The sequence below is a fragment of the Olea europaea genome, unplaced genomic scaffold (assembly GCF_002742605.1).
Source record: "Olea europaea var. sylvestris unplaced genomic scaffold, O_europaea_v1 scaffold2556, whole genome shotgun sequence".
NCBI classification, from domain to species: domain Eukaryota; kingdom Viridiplantae; phylum Streptophyta; class Magnoliopsida; order Lamiales; family Oleaceae; genus Olea; species Olea europaea.
Genome location: NW_019243839.1, coordinates 18,052 through 36,425, shown reverse-complemented (window position 1 = coordinate 36,425; position 18,374 = coordinate 18,052). Strand labels below are relative to the sequence as shown.

The 18,374-nt window shown below is 34.6% G+C and overlaps 2 protein-coding genes across 2 annotated transcripts; both read left to right on the top strand.

The window, feature by feature from the left end:
* Positions 1–6,667, top strand: LOC111382725 (succinate--CoA ligase [ADP-forming] subunit alpha-2, mitochondrial). Its single transcript, XM_023006766.1, has 7 exons — positions 1–394; positions 1,446–1,655; positions 2,941–3,111; positions 4,169–4,292; positions 4,741–4,802; positions 5,613–5,694; positions 6,282–6,667. The coding sequence occupies exons 1-7, from the start codon at positions 188–190 to the stop codon at positions 6,416–6,418; spliced, it is 993 nt and encodes a 330-aa protein (XP_022862534.1). The 5' UTR covers positions 1–187; the 3' UTR covers positions 6,419–6,667.
* Positions 6,668–11,240: 4,573 nt separating this feature from the next.
* LOC111382731 (heat shock cognate 70 kDa protein-like) lies at positions 11,241–15,059 on the top strand. Its single transcript, XM_023006769.1, has 2 exons — positions 11,241–11,685; positions 13,058–15,059. The coding sequence occupies exons 1-2, from the start codon at positions 11,472–11,474 to the stop codon at positions 14,794–14,796; spliced, it is 1,953 nt and encodes a 650-aa protein (XP_022862537.1). The 5' UTR covers positions 11,241–11,471; the 3' UTR covers positions 14,797–15,059.
* Positions 15,060–18,374: the final 3,315 nt, after the last annotated feature.

Sequence of the window (18,374 nt, the reverse complement as noted above, 5' to 3'; positions counted from 1 at the left end):
TAAAAATAATTTATGCATAATTGAAAATGCAATTTTCCCTAAAACACTGTATTTGGTCCTGTTCTGACTCTTGCCAATAACGATCCGTATATTCCTTGTAGCAAAACCACGATCCGATCACCGCCGCCGCTTCCGCTGCCGCTGCCGCACCACCTCATCAGTGCCGCTCCAGCAATCAGTTGAACCAATGACTCGACAAGCCACTAGACTGATTAGCAACGTCACGCCAAAGCTGTTATACTCTAGGCAGCTCCAGCAGTACCGCAACTTCGGATCGGCTCCCCCTCCTCCAGCGGTGTTTGTGGACAAGAACACCCGTGTCATTTGCCAAGGCATCACCGGAAAGAATGGCACTTTCCACACAGAACAGGCCATTGAATATGGCACCAATATGGTCTTTACTCTTAATTATCATTTCCACTATAATTATGTTAACCATCTCGCCTACAAGTTTATTTGTTATGGGGGCAAATATTTTCAATTTAAATTTGTCTTCTATGCGCTCCCTCATGTGTAGGTCGGGCTCATATTTTCCGATCAAAACTGAACATAGGGCACAAATCATCACTAGCATATTTGTGTAACCACATGGTTTCACATATTTCTTGCTATGTGATTGTGGATTTTTGTTTTGTTTCTCTGTGCGATTTTCTAATGTTTTTGGTTCCAGTTAGTGTTTTCTGGATCCATAGGGGAATCATAATATCAGACAGTATACTGGATGTTGTCGCTTGTATCGGGTGCTTAGTAAAATTAGCATTAATATAAACACAGATCATTTACGAGAGTGTTCGCGTGGACGAATTGAATAGAAATTCTTTTGGAAGGAAATGGTATGATAGTACATCAAGTTGTATGGTGTGCTCTTGCTAGATGCCTCGGTATCTTGGATATTGAATCTGTGAATTATTTGGGTTTATGCTCATATTTCTTGAAGATCTAGACTATTGATTGAAACTAGAAATAAAATTAATTTACTGAGAATATAAGTTTCCATCCTGATATTAAAGCGATCAAGGGTAGTTGCTCAGGTACTAAGGTAGCATTCAATGCTCATTAGCCTAAGAGGAAGGAGAAGTGGCTACACATTGAATGTATGACTACCATTTCAAATTTTGAGAAATATGGAAAATACATTTATAATTCAATCGAAGAGTTGTTTGTTGGTTTCAGAGAAGAAATATGAACATACTTTCTCTCTTTTGTAGCCCAAAATTGGTGAAAGAGTTATTTATGTTTATGGCTTGGGGGGGGGGGGGGTGCAAACAGAGGGAGAAATTACAGAAAATAAAACATCGTACCTCCCTCGCCCTCTCTCTATCTTTCTTTCCCTTTCCCCTCTATATAATTTTTGTGAGGAATTTTAATACTTCCCAGTTCTGTTTGAACCTTTTATTTGAATGTTTAGCTTGTATTTTCCTCACATTTCATGTCTGCTTACCTAGGTTGGAGGAGTTACGCCAAAAAAGGGTGGAACAGAGCACTTGGGACTTCCTGTTTTCAACTCTGTAGCAGAAGCAAAAGCTGAAACAAAAGCTACTGCATCAGTGATTTATGTTCCTCCACCTTTTGCAGCTAGAGCCATTTTGGAGGGAGTGGAGGCTGAACTAGATTTGGTCGTTTGCATCACGGAGGGCATCCCTCAACATGACATGGTATCATATAAATTATGTTGAGATATATAACTTCCCTTCATTCCTCAACAAAGAAAATACAATTTACGAGTATGGAGCTAACTCCAATTATGAAGCTTCACTTAATAAAGATTTCTTTGACTACTATTTTATGAGAATAATGGGACACTTCTCACCGGTGATAGAAACAAACGCATCTACTGTTGTTATTTCCTGATTTCTCTTCTAGGTCTAATTAGATTAGCTATTGCATATATTTCCTGCGTTGGTTGCTCATGAAAAGGTTTGTGTCCTGTAGTTTGTGACCTCGGATTTGTCCATTTGCCCTCAAAAGTTGCACGGATCACAAACATGTCATGGCTTGTTTGCTAGGCTGATGGAGGAAGGGATTTGGAGAGAGGGTGCAAATTCGGGATTTAGATTTGAGATTTTACTATTTTAGCCTACAAAACATTCTGGTGATGGCAGCAAAACATCCCCATATTATACTTTCGCTAGTCCCATATCTCAAATGCTTAGGGTGCATTTGGTTTTTATTTCTGTTTTCAGCTTTGTATTCATTTTCTGTTTTCTATTTTGAAGGATTATTTTAAGATTGCAGAAAACGTGTTTGGTTTGTCATTTTGAATTTTTTTTTTCAAAACAAAATACAAGAAAATGCTTTTAGTTTTAAAATTTTAGAAATAGTTTTATGACTTTTTTTTTTTTCAATTAATTTGATTATTTAGTAAAACATATCAATTTTATGCTAATATGTGAAAGAAAAATATAAATTTTAAAGTCGGTGAAAAAAAAAAATTCATTTTAAGATTGAAAGATAGCATCAAAGAGATGGATTCTCCACTAGGTCTCTTGGAGGAGCTTGTGACGAGAGAGAGATGGGGGTAAATGTATTTGAGTAGGTTTTGTGTGATTTGATTAATTATTTTAATTTGAGAAATTTTTTAAGTTTATTTCTCTTGTTTTGAGTATTTTCATTGAAGACGCTCGGAACGTCAAAAGGTCATTTTGAGTTTTATGTCGTAAAATTTTCCTTACTTTTGAAAACGCATTTTTGAAAATAACATACCAAACACGTTTTGAGTGTTTTAGAAAACTGAAAACTGAATATGGCCTCAAAATGCCAAACCAAACATACTCTTATATTCTTTGTTCAGTTTTTCCTGGAGTTTATGTTAATATTTGGTTATCATTAGAAAATCCAAAGTGGGGCACAACTCATCTATATGGGGATGAAACCCTTTACATTTGCTTATATTTGTCTTTATTGTCTAGTTCTGTAAATGTCCAGCCTCCTCAATTGCAGGTTCGTGTCAAGGCTGCTCTCAACCAGCAGTCAAAAACTCGACTCATTGGACCAAATTGTCCTGGCATTATCAAGCCTGGAGAATGCAAAATTGGAATTATGCCTGGATACATCCACAAACCAGGACGTATTGGAATTGTTTCACGATCTGGAACATTGACTTATGAAGCTGTGAGATACTTATATTTTTATCTTGCATCTGAAATTTTTGTTACATCTTATATATTTCTTATGATTCAGGCCCTTAGAATCAATAATCATTAACAAAAGATATTCCGTATTATTTGTTTATTTTTTCTTTTATATGGGTCCTTTATACAACAAAAATTAATGGATTATTGGCAATAAATTCTAAACTAGTAGCAGTTAGAAAATTCTATTGGTTGTAGAGATTGGTGCTTAGTCATTCTGTTCTGCTGAGATGTGTTTTTGAGATTTTATGTTCCATCCATCCATCCTGCAACCCAAGTAATAAGTAATATCATTTTTGAACAGGTTAAGACATCATCTTGGAAGGTCCTTGTCATGCCTAGCACTTTAGGGTTTTCATTCAGAACATCAAAACTATTGATAGAAATTGTAGGACCGGAGTTGTCAAATTCACCGGATGAAAAAGTTGGATTTGCCCACTCTTTTGTAGGTTATAGATTCATTTTTGCAGCTTTCAACATTGCCTCTTCATCAGGCAAATTTGACCAACTTTTTGAAGTACTATATTGACAATATTCTCAATTTTTTACTGGAAGAGGGTACATCTTTCACATTCAGGTTTTAAATCAGTGATTAAAAGGAATTAAAGAGTTACATCTAGGAAAGGATCAAATCAGAGAACATGACAGGTGCATATACCGTTTGAGTTTGTCGTAGCAGTTAGGATTCAAATCAGGACGCTGTTCTAGGGTATAGCAAAATTTTTGATTTACGATAGTTAATAATTTGAGTATTCAACTTCAATTTTCCAATCTTTATATCTTTTAGTCACCGAGGTTCACCACCTAAAACTAAATTAAGACAATATCATATGGAATAGCTGATTTTGGTTGCTAATATTCTCTTATAACTAATTTTAAGTAGAGCACTACTCTTACATCTCTTCTTCTGCATTCTATTTCTGTTTTGTATTATTTATATTTGGTGCATGGCACTTGAAATTCAGTACGTATGCGATTCTAAGCATGTGATGGTTTGTTTAATTGTGGACTACTTATCTCAAACGTGAATGTGTTAGGTTTTCCAAACCACTGCTGTTGGTCTTGGGCAGTCTACATGTGTAGGAATTGGTGGGGATCCTTTTAATGGAACGAATTTTGTTGACTGCGTAGAAAAATTTCTTGTGGATTCACAGACAGAAGGTAAATTCTTTGCCAGGAAAAGCTTAATCTTTGCCACCTAATATATTTGCCAGGAAGACATTTTTTGACTTGAAAAGACCATGCTTCATTCATTCGTAAAGATATTTACATTCGCGTTGGATGTCTATCATTCTCCAAAGAAAGTATTAAATTTTGTTTTTGGGGAAAATTTCCATGTACAATCTTCATTTCTATACTTAATTAAGCACTTGAGACCCTATTAAAATTTCTTGGCATTTGGGCTTCCAACCTTTAATTTGTGTAGCATATGGATCCCTACTGATGGTGGTCTTACTCCTTGCTGTCCTTTTTCCCAAAACTAGAAGGATATTGTCTTTACTCTGTCTAGTCTCGTCATCACTTTTCTCATTACTCAAATCTATTGTTCGGATTCATTGCTGACAAAATAGATGCTATGCTTAATTATTATGTGCATATTACATTTCAGGCATTGTTCTAATTGGTGAGATAGGTGGTACGGCTGAAGAAGATGCTGCAGCCCTTATAAAGGTTAGGACAATATTTTTCTCAGAATCGTGCGATGAATTGGAACATAAATTTTGTCTCTACTTATGGATCAATTTTTTTTATTATTATTTTTAATAATTTCAGTGCCAGCAGTCACTAGTTTTAATTGTAATATGCAATTTAATAAGGTTCCTCACAATTGAAATCGTTCTAGTTTAGGATTTGAAATCCTTATCAATAATTGTTCTTTAGTTGTAAGGTAGTAGACTAGACCACTGCCAGTATGCTATATAATTCACTATCAGTGACATGATTATTGAGTTATCATCAAGTTTTTGAAGTTTTTTTGACCCCCTGTGATACTATCATGTTTAGATGTGGGTTGCCTTTGGATCCTGGGGGTGTTTCCAGGCCTTCATTTCTTCTTTTCGGGGGTGTTTCCAGGCCTTCATTTCTTCTTTTCTTTCTCATCTCATTGAACTTCACCCTTATTTTGGGAATAGCTTCTTTCCTGTCTCGACAAAGGTCGTCCTACAAAACTAGTTTCCAAATATGGTATAGTAGGACAAAGATGATAAAAACAAATGCCATACATAAAAATTTCTCAATGTTTAAAGAATGCAATCAGAGATATGACAATTATGGAAAATAATTTATCTAGTCAATTTCATGTTATTCTAATGCACCGTGTTAACTAAGAACTATGCATATTGTTTGCCAGATTATCATTTTAAAAATCTTTGTTCAACTATTTTGCTTGTAGTTGGATTCAGAAAAGACAGAACTTTTGACTATTTAATGTTTGATATCTCATTGGTTTGTGTGTTGAAAATATTTGTTCAACTACAACAGGAAAGTGGAACCGCAAAGCCTATTGTTGCTTTTATAGCTGGACTTACTGCTCCACCTGGTCGGCGAATGGGTCATGCAGGAGGTACTGTATTTTTGTGAAGTCTCAAATATTCAACTCTTCTATTCTTGGTGTCATGTTTTATCTGGTTTCTGATTAACCTTAAGAGTAGAACACATGATAATGAGAGAGGACTTGTTGCTTTCCTTTTCTTTTTCTTTTGATGTCTTACAAAAATATGTGGTTATTTTCTATTTGTGTCTATGTAATGAAGAGGTTATCATGCCATAACATTTTTTTATCATGACCAGATAGATTTTCCTTTTTCTTTCTGTAAATGCATATTTTTTTACATGAATTTGCATTTCAATTGAAAGATCCGGGAGAAAATGTTCAATACTGCAATGTAATCGCAGAATGTCCAGCTATAGTTCACCATTTCATTTTTCTCTTGCTTTTTTTGACTTCCTCGACGTGCACTACTGGCAATCTGATGATGAATTTTTCAGTCTTGCATGAATTATTTGTGAATTTGAATGTCCAATCTCGGTATATATGATATCACTCGTAAATCTATAAAACAATATTTAAAAAAAAAAAAATCATAGTTAAATATTTTCCTTTTGGAAGCCAGAATCAAATTGACAGCTTCTACTCCTTTGAATTTGCAGCTATTGTATCAGGAGGTAAAGGTACAGCGCAAGACAAAATTAAGACCCTCAGAGAAGCTGGGGTTACTGTAGTTGAGTCACCTGCAAAGATTGGCACTGCAATGCTTGAAGTCTTCAAGCAGAGGGGTCTTGTTTGAGCCAGTAAGATATATTTACTAATGATTTTCTTTCGTTTTTCCCCATTTTGGCAGACGGGAAATGGCTATCCGTTTGTCAATCTATTCCTGTTTCTGCGTACAATAACGAATGATCATTGCTTAGCAACCTTTAGAAAGCTTCAGAATTCTTTCTTGATATGCTGTTGGTTTCATCATCATCAATAGGTACACACAATTCTTCTTGTGTAAACGAGTTTTGAAATAATGATTTAACTTTGTTAGATGGAACGACCTTTTCATGGTCAGACGGTCTGGCTGCACTTGGCTGGTCCGATCGTTGTGACATCACTAGTGTTGTCCTTGCAGCAGTGTTGAAGCTTAAAATGGGGCTTTAAATTATTATATTTTGGGAAACTTAGGGTTGGATTCTGGGTTCCACAACCTATTCAATCTTGCGAAATTGGGTCCCCCACGTGATAGGAATCCGTAATGGGATGGGGCAGGCCAACGCGATGGAGATCGAATTTTATTTTATTTTTTCCTTTAGTTTTTGTTTGTTTAACATATTTTATTGTTTTTTATTTTACGGTTTGTTTTATTCTTTTATTAATATATCTAGTACATAACAATAGCATAATAGTCATTTTAAAGAATTATTGACTTTTTACACCGTCAAAATGGGGTTTTTATTTTTATTTTTTGAAAGTGTGGTTAAAAAGTAGAAAAAAGTTACGTGTCTATATGCAAAATTATTTTAATATGAGATTGTGATTATAAATGAGTTTAAGAAAAAAATTAGTTTTAAAGAATCTTTGTTTGACAACATTAATAATTTATTAATTAGCTTATTGAACTAATGTAGTCATATCTGCTGTTGTCTTAAAACTTTGTCATCCGAATAACATATTTTTATTTTATGTAATATCAAAAATTATTTATAAGTTGATAGAATGGGATTTTCAGTTTAGGTTTATGCGAGATATATTTTCATAAATTAGTATGAAGAGAATTTTAATGTTCGAAATCTAAAATTTAATGGATGTGAAATATTCAATGAAAAAACGATTAAATTTATAAACAATGTTTAATTTGATTTTGAGTATTACTCTGTAGGATTAATTTTAATGTTTAATTTAAAATAAATTTGTTTATATTTCAAAAATAAATAAATAAATAAATAAAATAAAATATTTGGATAGGTGGCTAAACAATTTATAACATATACGTGTTATCATAGTATACAATCTTTATGTTTTGGAATTTAGATCCTTCATATTTCAACTGTACAGCATCTTGGTCTTCAATGGATTGTGTCCATCCATTTTGTCATTAAAAGGATATATGAATTTCAACATTATTGTCATTTTTTAGGTAAAATAGTTTATTAAAATGAACATAAGCAATTTGCATAATTTTGAGAAAGTTCTCAAAGTACAAGCTCAAAGTTTGGGGATGGGTGTTTCTCGTATATGTAGAACTAGGGTGCATATGGACTTGAAGCCCCCTTTTGATTTCATTCTTTGGCCACAAAAATGAAAAATATGATCGTTATCTATCATAATAAGCTATCATATTTAATGTTTTATCTCTTGTTTAGGTTTCGTAACGGTTATATTTTTCGTTCTCATTTTTACAAAAATGGGTACCAAACGGGACTAAATGACCAACGAGGAGGACAAAGTTAAGACCAAGTTCGACTTACCATAACGAAGACATCGTCATTGAACAAAGCTCATTAACTTAACTCAAACCTAAAAGAACGTGGGCTCACCCTAAATAGTGCATTACCCACCCAAGCTAAGAAAATAATTGGCTCAAGTCAATTCTACCGTGTAAAGGTTGATAAAAGGTTGTTCAGAATCAAGATTACTGAGTTAGAGCCAAGAGAAAAAGTACACGACAACTTAACACAACAAGAAAGTAGAAACTTGACAACTAGACATAACATGATCATAAATATAAAAGACAAACTACATGCTCCAAGTTTTAAGTTGCATGACTCTTTCTTTCACACGACCCAGAACCATGGAAAATGTACTAGAATTTAACTTCTCATTGAAATTTTGTAATAAATCTATTCTCAAGCTATATAGTATTCGTTGACATGGATATCATAATGCAATGAGTTATTCACTTCCTACATTGTTCGATAGTCCAACACACTTGCGATATCTTATTTTGATGAAATTAAGGAATTTCATGTAATCTTGGTCGGGTCTTCAATCAAATTTCAGCGGCATAATAAGACATGCATTAATATTTATTCCCACGATTAAGGAAATCTAATATTTGTACAACAAATTGGCACAGTTTGTGTAATGATATTTATGTTGAAATTCACGAGCACCAGACCGGAGGAGGAAAAAAAAGAAAAAAGAAAAATAAAAATGGAAATGTTAATAGAACCTCTAGAAAAGAAAGTCAGCCCTCGTTTGGTAGCAGTTTTTCATCAAAAAAAAAATTAATTTTTTGACTATTATATCATTAATCTAACCTTCATTTTTGTCTTCTTCAATCATAGGTGAGACCTACTTTTCTCTCTAACGGGGCCCCTTGGGGCATAGTCTAGTGGTGTAAAGAACAGGAGTAAAGTTATCTCCCGCCTTGCTGACAGTCGCAGTGTGGGGGTTCGATTTCTGAAATATGGAATTGGACTCATTGTTGGCGCAGTATACAAACAGCTCTTGTTCCCTGACCTGTTGGGGCACATCCTGCGATTTACCTCTCTCACAAAGCTTTAGGGGCGTGCAGTGAGGACCCTCAATGTTGGAGTTCAACCTTCATTTTTTCTCTAATGATCAAAAAATTAATTCTTTTAATCACTACTGAACAACCCCTAAATAGGTTATTAATATTTTATTATAGCTATGCCTTCAATTTTCAAGACAAAAATCATCCACAACTTAAGATAACTATCACATAAAATAGCGAAAAAATTGCAGCAAAGGTTCTTAATCTTTCAATTTTTGCAGACTTTATTCTAACCTTCAAATTGTGCTAGCAGGGGTCCTTAACCTTTCATAAATATGGACTTAGAGTCTATCTGAACGGAAACTGTGCATGAAATTGTTAGTTGACCAAGAAAAACGATTTTTCACTAATTTTGATCAAATTGAAAGGGGTAAAATAGTAATTTTGTGCATTTATAAAATATTGACAATTTAAATAATAAAATTAAAGGGAAAAAAAGAGAAAAAAAGAAAAAGCAATCTACCCTAACACCTCCACCCACCCCCACCCATATTCATCATCTCCAACCATCTTCGTTTTCTCTAACCAACGACATTGATATCCATACATGATTGACCGTCGACAACAACCAATACACCGTCGCATCGTCCACGACCACGGTCACCACCCTCGAACCCCACACCACACTCTATTTCGAACCATCCCTAACCAAAAAACAATTTCAGGGTTGGTAAAAACCGCCATCGACCTAAATTAGATTTTTTCCCCATTAATTTTTTGAAGCTTTGTAATAGTTTTGATTTTCATTTTATGAGATTTGGTTGTGAATGTGTGGTGATTTGACAATCACTAGTGATGCGACGATTGGTGGAGATCCAATTGTTAGATTTTTGGTTCCATTTTGGGGTTTTTCGATTTTGAAAGCAATGGTGGATGATGGGTTTTTGCTGGATTTTGAGAGGATTTGAAATTGAAAAGGATTTAACAACCATTTCACTTTTCACTGTGGGTTTTGGTTGTCGAGACTGCTGGCGTTTGAGATGGTGGTATCGATTTAGGTGTGGCATCGTGTGGGTGAGTTTTCTTGGTTTATTTTCAAATGTGTAGTGGCAAATGTAGAGTGGGCTGGAAGATGGAGGTGGAGGCTGTCGAAACTAGTAGTTGGAAGTAGTGATGGGAGTAGTAGTGGCAGTGTGGGTCGAAGGTGGCAGCGGTGGTTGTTTTTGGTAGGCTTGTTGGAGAAGAAGAAGAAGAGAGGCAGTTTTGATTGGATTGAGTTGGGTGGGGATGGAAGATGGAGAAATTTTTTTCCTAATTTTGTTTGGTTTTTTATAATATGGAATTAATTAAGTTATCATTTTACCCTTACCTAATTTGGTCAACTAATAGTCAAATGGATAGTTTTCATCTGTTTGGACCCATCTGCATTTGTATGAAAGGTTTGGAATCTCTGTTGATACAAATTGAAGGTTATGATAAAATCTACAAAATTTGAAAAAGTTAGAAACCACTACTACAATTTTTTCCATAAAATATCATATGCCCATTTTTACGAAGGTAAATTTTGCTCTTCACCTGGTTTGGTACCATGAAATCGAATAATAAGTTTTTTCGAGGGTCACTTGATAATTTAATAAAATTCTATGAAAGTGGATGATTGAGAATCAAATTATCTTTCTGTTTTTAAATTGATTGAGAACCAACTTGTTATTAGGACAATAATTTGCGAGTCATTGAAATTAGAAAAAATTGTAGAAGTGGTCCCTAATCTTTTCATTTTTTATAAATTTTGCTTTAACTTCATTTTGTGACAGTGAAAGTCTCTAACCTTTCATAAATATGCATATGACGTCTATCTGGATAGAAACCATCCAAAAAATTGTCAGTTGAGCGAGAAAATTCCTCGAACTATCTTCTATCGCGACGACTTTATTTGATGTTGATACCTTTTTGACGATGTTTTGGACAATTTCCTTCTAGATGGACCTTATATCCATATTTATGAAAGGTTAGGAATCTCTTTTGACACAATATGAAGATTAGGGTAAAACTTATAAAAAATGAAAAGGTTAAGAACTGTTGTTGCAATTTTTCCTTGAAATTATGAAATTTGAAGGTCTTATAACATGCAAATTCGGCATTTCAGAATCAGACGTATCCTCAAGAAATATCTGGAGAAACCCAGAAAGAAAAAACTAGCGAATCCAATGGCTGGAGGCCACACCGACTACGCTAAGAATATTCTAGGCCTTCCCAACTCCACACTATTTAAATACCTTCTCAACCCTTCTCCTAACGCTTTAAGATATACTGAATCCCTGTTTTGCGCAAACTTTACGAAGAATTCTCTTTTGTGTGTTGTTTTTATCGATTATTGTGATTCTGTTTGTGATCTGAAACTATGGCTGGAAAGGGTGAAGGACCCGCGATTGGAATTGATTTAGGAACCACGTATTCTTGCGTGGGTGTTTGGCAGCACGATCGGGTTGAGATCATAGCTAATGATCAGGGCAATCGGACGACACCGTCTTATGTAGCTTTTACTGATACTGAGCGTTTAATTGGAGATGCAGCCAAGAACCAGGTGGCCATGAATCCTGTTAACACCGTCTTTGGTAAGTTTTTTCAGTTCTATCTCCTTTCATAAATATTAATTTTAAATGTGTGTTATCTGAATATATTTGCATGTTCTTATACCTTTTAAATTACATGACTAACTGTTGAACAGATGGGAATTTTGTAAAATCATGATTTTTAACGAACCTGTCAACTTCAATAGAATTTCACAATATTTTTTGCATCTTTCATTAAAAATACTGAAATTTCAAGAGAGTTTATGAGGTGTATCTTCAAGTTTCAAATTTATTTAAATATTTGACAATTCAAATTCTATAAATTTATAGAGGACATAAAGAATTTAATTAAAATTCAAAATTTATAGGGGATATCATTGAAATTAAATTAAAATATCTGCCGGGACACCTATATTTGAAGGAATTTTAATGAAATTCAATTAAATTTTAATTGGGACATCTGAATTTTGAAAGGCTTCGTGTTAGGGAGTTTTTCTACTTGTTTTGACACTTTTTGGGTAGCGGAAACTTGGTGACTGTAAGTTTTTAGAAAAATAAGGGTAATTTTGGATGTATTTGTCAACCAATCAAACTACCCCTTGGTATTTTTTCTTATAAGTAATTAGTTTTTATTTATACATTTTGTTCAAAATTAGCTTAAATATGAGGTATGATAATTAAAAAAATTATTTATGAGCACAGAAAATATTTTATAATTAAAAATTTGTCTAATAAGTAACTTGTTACTATAAAATGAAAAATCATTTTTTGTGAAAAAAATTGCTTATGATAGAATGAATTTCACTTGTTAAGTTACTTAAAAATTATTTTTATGTATGGAAGTTATTTATATGCAACTTATAATTGTAATTCTCACTTTTTAAAGCTAAAATTCAACTTATATTAAAAAAATTACTTATAAGTAAGATATATAAAAAATAAATTCAGATTACATAATTAAAATTTCAATTTTATTATTTAAAAATCTTCCAGAATCGGATAATGATCCGTGTTTTAAAAATTGTTATTAAAAATTAGCTAAAATCAAACCGTCTATACTTCAAAAAATGTCGGAACTCAGGGCAGGATCTAATATTTGCGTTGTATAGATCTAATTTTCTTTATGGCAGTTTGATTAGTTAAAATTGTTGATGTAAAACATTTCAGTTTAGAATTAATCCATTAAAGTGTTCCATCTGGTATAGTGTGTACTTTGGTGCTCTTACAATGAGAGTGAATTTTAATGTGTGTTTGTTTTTCACTTCGTTTCATATCTGTCTCTAATGTAATGATAAGCTCATAAATTCATGATGTTTTTCTTTTCTTCTTTTTTCTTTTTTATTATTATTATTTTTTTTTGGGCGTATGCTTCATGGGTTTTCTGTTGCTTACATTTATCCATTCCTAAGTACAGATGCCAAGAGGTTGATTGGTAGAAGATACAGTGATCCGTCGGTTCAGAGTGACATGAAGCACTGGCCATTCAAGGTTATTGCAGGGCCCGGTGACAAACCTATGATTGTCGTCACATACAAAGGTGAGGAGAAGCAATTTTCAGCTGAGGAAATCTCGTCCATGGTCCTCATTAAGATGAAGGAGATTGCGGAGGCTTATCTTGGATCGTCAATAAAGAATGCTGTTGTGACTGTACCTGCCTATTTCAACGATTCTCAACGTCAGGCGACAAAGGATGCCGGTGTCATTTCTGGTCTGAATGTGATGCGTATAATTAATGAGCCTACGGCTGCTGCCATTGCTTATGGTCTTGACAAGAAATCTGGCAGTTCGTCTGAGAAGAATGTGTTGATTTTTGATCTTGGAGGTGGTACTTTTGATGTTTCTCTTCTCACCATTGAAGAGGGTATTTTTGAAGTGAAGTCGACGGCTGGTGATACACATCTCGGAGGAGAGGATTTTGATAATCGGATGGTGAATCACTTTGTGCAGGAGTTCAGGAGGAAACACAAAAAGGACATTAGTGGCAACCCGAGAGCGCTTAGGAGATTGAGAACTGCATGTGAGAGGGCAAAGAGAACGCTCTCGTCAACTGCCCAGACTACTATCGAGATTGATTCTTTGTACGAGGGTATTGATTTCTACACGACTATTACTCGTGCTAGATTTGAGGAGCTTAATATGGATTTGTTTAGGAAGTGCATGGAGCCGGTTGAGAAGTGCTTGAGGGATGCTAAGATTGACAAGAGCGGTGTGCATGATGTCGTACTTGTAGGTGGCTCCACTCGTATTCCAAAAGTGCAACAGTTGCTGCAAGACTTCTTCAATGGAAAGGAACTATGCAAGAGCATCAATCCTGATGAGGCTGTTGCATATGGTGCAGCTGTTCAAGCTGCAATTTTGAGCGGGGAGGGCAATGAGAAGGTTCAAGATTTGTTGTTATTGGATGTGACTCCTTTATCTCTTGGTTTGGAGACTGCTGGCGGTGTCATGACTGTTCTTATTCCAAGGAATACAACAATTCCGACTAAGAAGGAACAAGTTTTCTCCACTTATTCGGACAATCAGCCAGGTGTCTTGATCCAAGTGTACGAAGGTGAGAGAACACGAACCAGAGATAACAATTTGCTTGGGAAATTTGAGCTCACAGGCATTCCACCTGCTCCCCGGGGTGTTCCTCAGATCAATGTCTGTTTCGATATTGATGCCAATGGCATCTTAAATGTTTCGGCCGAGGACAAGACGACAGGTCAGAAGAACAAGATTACCATTACAAATGATAAGGGAAGACTGTCCAAGGAAGAGATCGAGAAGATGGTACAAGACGCTGAGAAATACAAGGCTGAGGACGAGGAACTCAAGAAGAAAGTCGAGGCCAAAAATTCATTGGAGAATTACGCTTACAACATGAGAAACACTGTCAGGGATGAGAAGATTGCGTCCAAGCTTCCTGCTGCTGACAAAAAGAAAATTGAGGATGCGGTTGAGTCAGCAATTCAATGGTTAGAAGGGAATCAACTAGCAGAAGTCGATGAATTTGAGGACAAGATGAAAGAACTGGAGGGCATTTGCAACCCAATTATTGCAAAAATGTATCAGGGTGGTGCTGGTGGCCCTGACATGGGCATGGATGAAGACGCCCCTTCTGCTTCTGCTGATGGCAATGGTCCAGGCCCTAAGATTGAGGAAGTTGATTAAGCATATGAAATTGCTGAACTGGGTGTTATATGATGTTTAACAGTGTTCTACGTTATAATCATCTCATCTGGCTTCTGAACTTGTCTTCTTTCGAGCTCTTCGTTTCTGTTGTGGTGCTCGATGCAAGTTTGGTTGTCATTCGATATATGTCGTGTTTTGTATCCGTTTGATGTTTACCTTATAAATCATGATAGATTTTGCTATTATTTTTATATAGCCTATGTTGCAGTAAAAAGATAAATAAAAATATCCATTAGTAGAAATTTATATTTTATTTCAGTAATTGATTTAAAATTGGTTATGTAAATTCTTTTTCTTTCCTGCAATAAATTGCAACGTTTATAATATCAATGATATGCTATTACATCTTACAAACAATTGAAATGGGATAATGTATGGAAGGGTAAAATTTTGTAGTTAAATATAGAATAATAATTAATAAGTAGAGTTTTGGTTAATTCTCTTGATAAATTGGACATTTATGAGGGAATTTAAAGAATCTAAAGTGACTAACTTGAAATTTCCAGATTAGCGTGACAATAAAAGTTAGGAGTTTTGGCGGCTTTGGAACTGTCAGAGACTTGGCAAGTTTTGGGGATGATAAAAATTGTCCATCGAGGAGGTGGTGATGCAATTAGAAATTTTGATACCCATTCTTGGCGTGTAGGAGAATGCAATGTAGAAGCGTGAAGATGTAAGGTACATGGTTCACTACGAGGGTGTTGGCGAATTGAATGGGGAAGTGAGTCAGGGGAATAGTGAACTTCCATACTTAAATGGTTTGACAAGATTGCTAACTGTAAGTTTAAGAACAAATTTTTGAAAAATGCACTAATGATATTCAATATGCAGATATAGTTGCAAACTTTGTACCCATATTACATCGTGCGTTTTATCCTGTGTCTTAGCTTGCCGATTTGTTTGTATGGGAGGCCCCTCGAGGGACTTGGGCGATCCATAACACATTTTTACTCAACCAATTATGACACAAGACATAGTTATTCGAGATAATATAAAAAAATTGGACAAACTTGGACTTCATAAAAAATTCAATCTTGGTGTGGTTCCCGTTTATTAAGATGAGTATTTGAATTAATTATTCGTTAATTCTTATTTTCATGTTTAAGAAATATCAAGAAAATCAGCTAATATATTGAATTTTAGATGAATTGAATAAGTCAATAATAACCATGTATAGGAGTGGCAAACGTGTCATTGGCTTGCATCTCAGCTCAGTTTGACTCATCCTTCGACGGCCCTCGTTCATTTCGAAACAAGCTATTGGCTGATATGAGCTCTTTCATGCGCCGACTCATTTTTTTGGATTACTTTATTAATTTTTAATTTACTTTTTTTTTCTTTTCCTTTTTGGCTTATTTTCAAACAATTTTAAATGTTGTATCCAACAATTTTAGGAGTTCCCGAATCTGTATATTTTCAATTTTCGTTTTTTTTTAATTCCGATTTCCAATTTATTTTTATTGAAATTGGGGTTTCGATTTCAATTCGAGAGGTCCGATTCTAGTTAGAATGTCCATCCCCAATAGACCCGATCAAAGTACTATGTCACTGGGTTAGTGTTTTAATTTATGGATCATTGTTTTCTTACTCGAAATACATTTTATAATATTTTGATTTTCTTACGAATTTAAATATTTACAAAGGAATCGTTATGAATTTATTGATATCACTTTCAACCATCCTTTTCAATTATTATAAATGTTATGTTTATTAATTTAATGTTTAAAAATGAATTGTTCAACCGGGCGACGCACTCCCCACCCATGATTGTAGGTTTGATTCTCCCTTGGGACAAAAAATAACGAAGAGCGAAATAAGGAATTCAAACTAAAACCTTAAGAACACAAAAATTAGAATCCACTAGGGAATGAAAATTAAACTCACGAAATTTTATTAATTTCAAGATTTCAAAAATGAAGAATTAACATTTTATTTATAAGGGTTTAGATAAAAACCTAGGTTAAAAGAACTAAAATTGAAATGAACTTAAAATAAACTAAATGCCAAAAAATAGTACTAAAACTTTAAAAGCAGTTTTCAAGTCCTAAATGAATATGGATTGGTAAAATTTATCATACTTCACGGTGAAGCGGGGATTTGGGTCTCATCATTCCCTTTCCAAAAAGTTATGATGCGTCCAAATCGGAGCTCGAACGTTAAATTTGCAGTTTATTGTTTTTTCCGTTTTTGGTTCAACCATTCATCATTCCATTTAGCATCTATTTTACATCAAATATGATGCAGGATAAAGAGGGATTCTAGCAGAGAATGAAACAGCAGGAAAAAAGAAGAATTGCAGGATCTCAGCAAGAATGAGAAGAGAAGAGAAGAGGAAGACGACAGTAGGGGGTAGAAACCCGGAGAAGAAGGAGAAGTTAGGAAGGAAAGGGAAGGAAAACGTTAAAACCTAGCATATTCATTTCATTAATTCATCAACTCTCCCAAGTAAACAACAAAACATATATAAGTAGCAAAACAAAAAAACCCTAAAGAGAAGGGCTTGGGCCAAACCCACTATACAAGCCCAATAACAGAAATATAAATAATAATCCAAATAGAATATAACTAATAGTCTAAATAGAAAATAAATAGTAAATGAATGTCCACATCAACTCTCCCGGGATGGGAGAAAAACTCAACCCCGTTGAGTGGATAAAACACAGAGAGCTGTAGTTGATCTGATACCCAAAATATTCCAAGTCAAGCCATGAGGGACGATCTTTCTGACGAACCAAATACCGAAAATCCACAAATGATGACAACGCCAATTGCAAATTACCCGCAAAAATATGAGCTGACCAAGATAACCTAGGCGAATGAGGATTTTGCTGACTCTTATAAAGTTCCAATGAATTTGGCTCACGCCACTGAAGTCTCTCTTTGGGAATCCATGTATCGTCAGAATCAAGTCGATCCATCCAACAAACAAGAAAGCACAAAATCTCTCTATCATTGGTAAACACAATCTGTTCATCTAAAATAACATCAATTTTATTTTTGTGTGCCATGATAGGTGGGATTGAAGTAGACATAGCAAAAGACAGTGTGGAAATTCTCATGTGGAGGTAGAAATGGGTCATCAGAGGGGTCAAAATAGCCTTTGTAAGCATCGAAGTTCGTAACAAATAAAATAGGGTGGTGGTCATAATGTGATAGAATATCATTGACATATGCATTTAGACCAACATGCTTTGCAATTTTAAAAGTACCAGCATTACGAGCTTGCAATATAACATAATCCCCAATATCAAATTTAAAATGTTGTTTATACCAATTAGCTCGAGGTTTATATAATGTGTTACTTGCTTCAAATTGTTTGTTGATCTCAATATGCAAGTTATGAAAATGTGATACAACTACCTCAACTGGCATAAACACACTAGCACGTGGGTACATGGGAATAAAGTCTAAAGGTTTCCTAAGTTCACAACCATGAATAACTTCATAGGGATTTAAACCTAAAGACCAGTTCGCAGGATTGTTATATGTAATTTGAACAATTGGAAAGATCAAGTCCAAATTTCCAAGATTTTTCTGGACTAGAGACTGTAATAAAT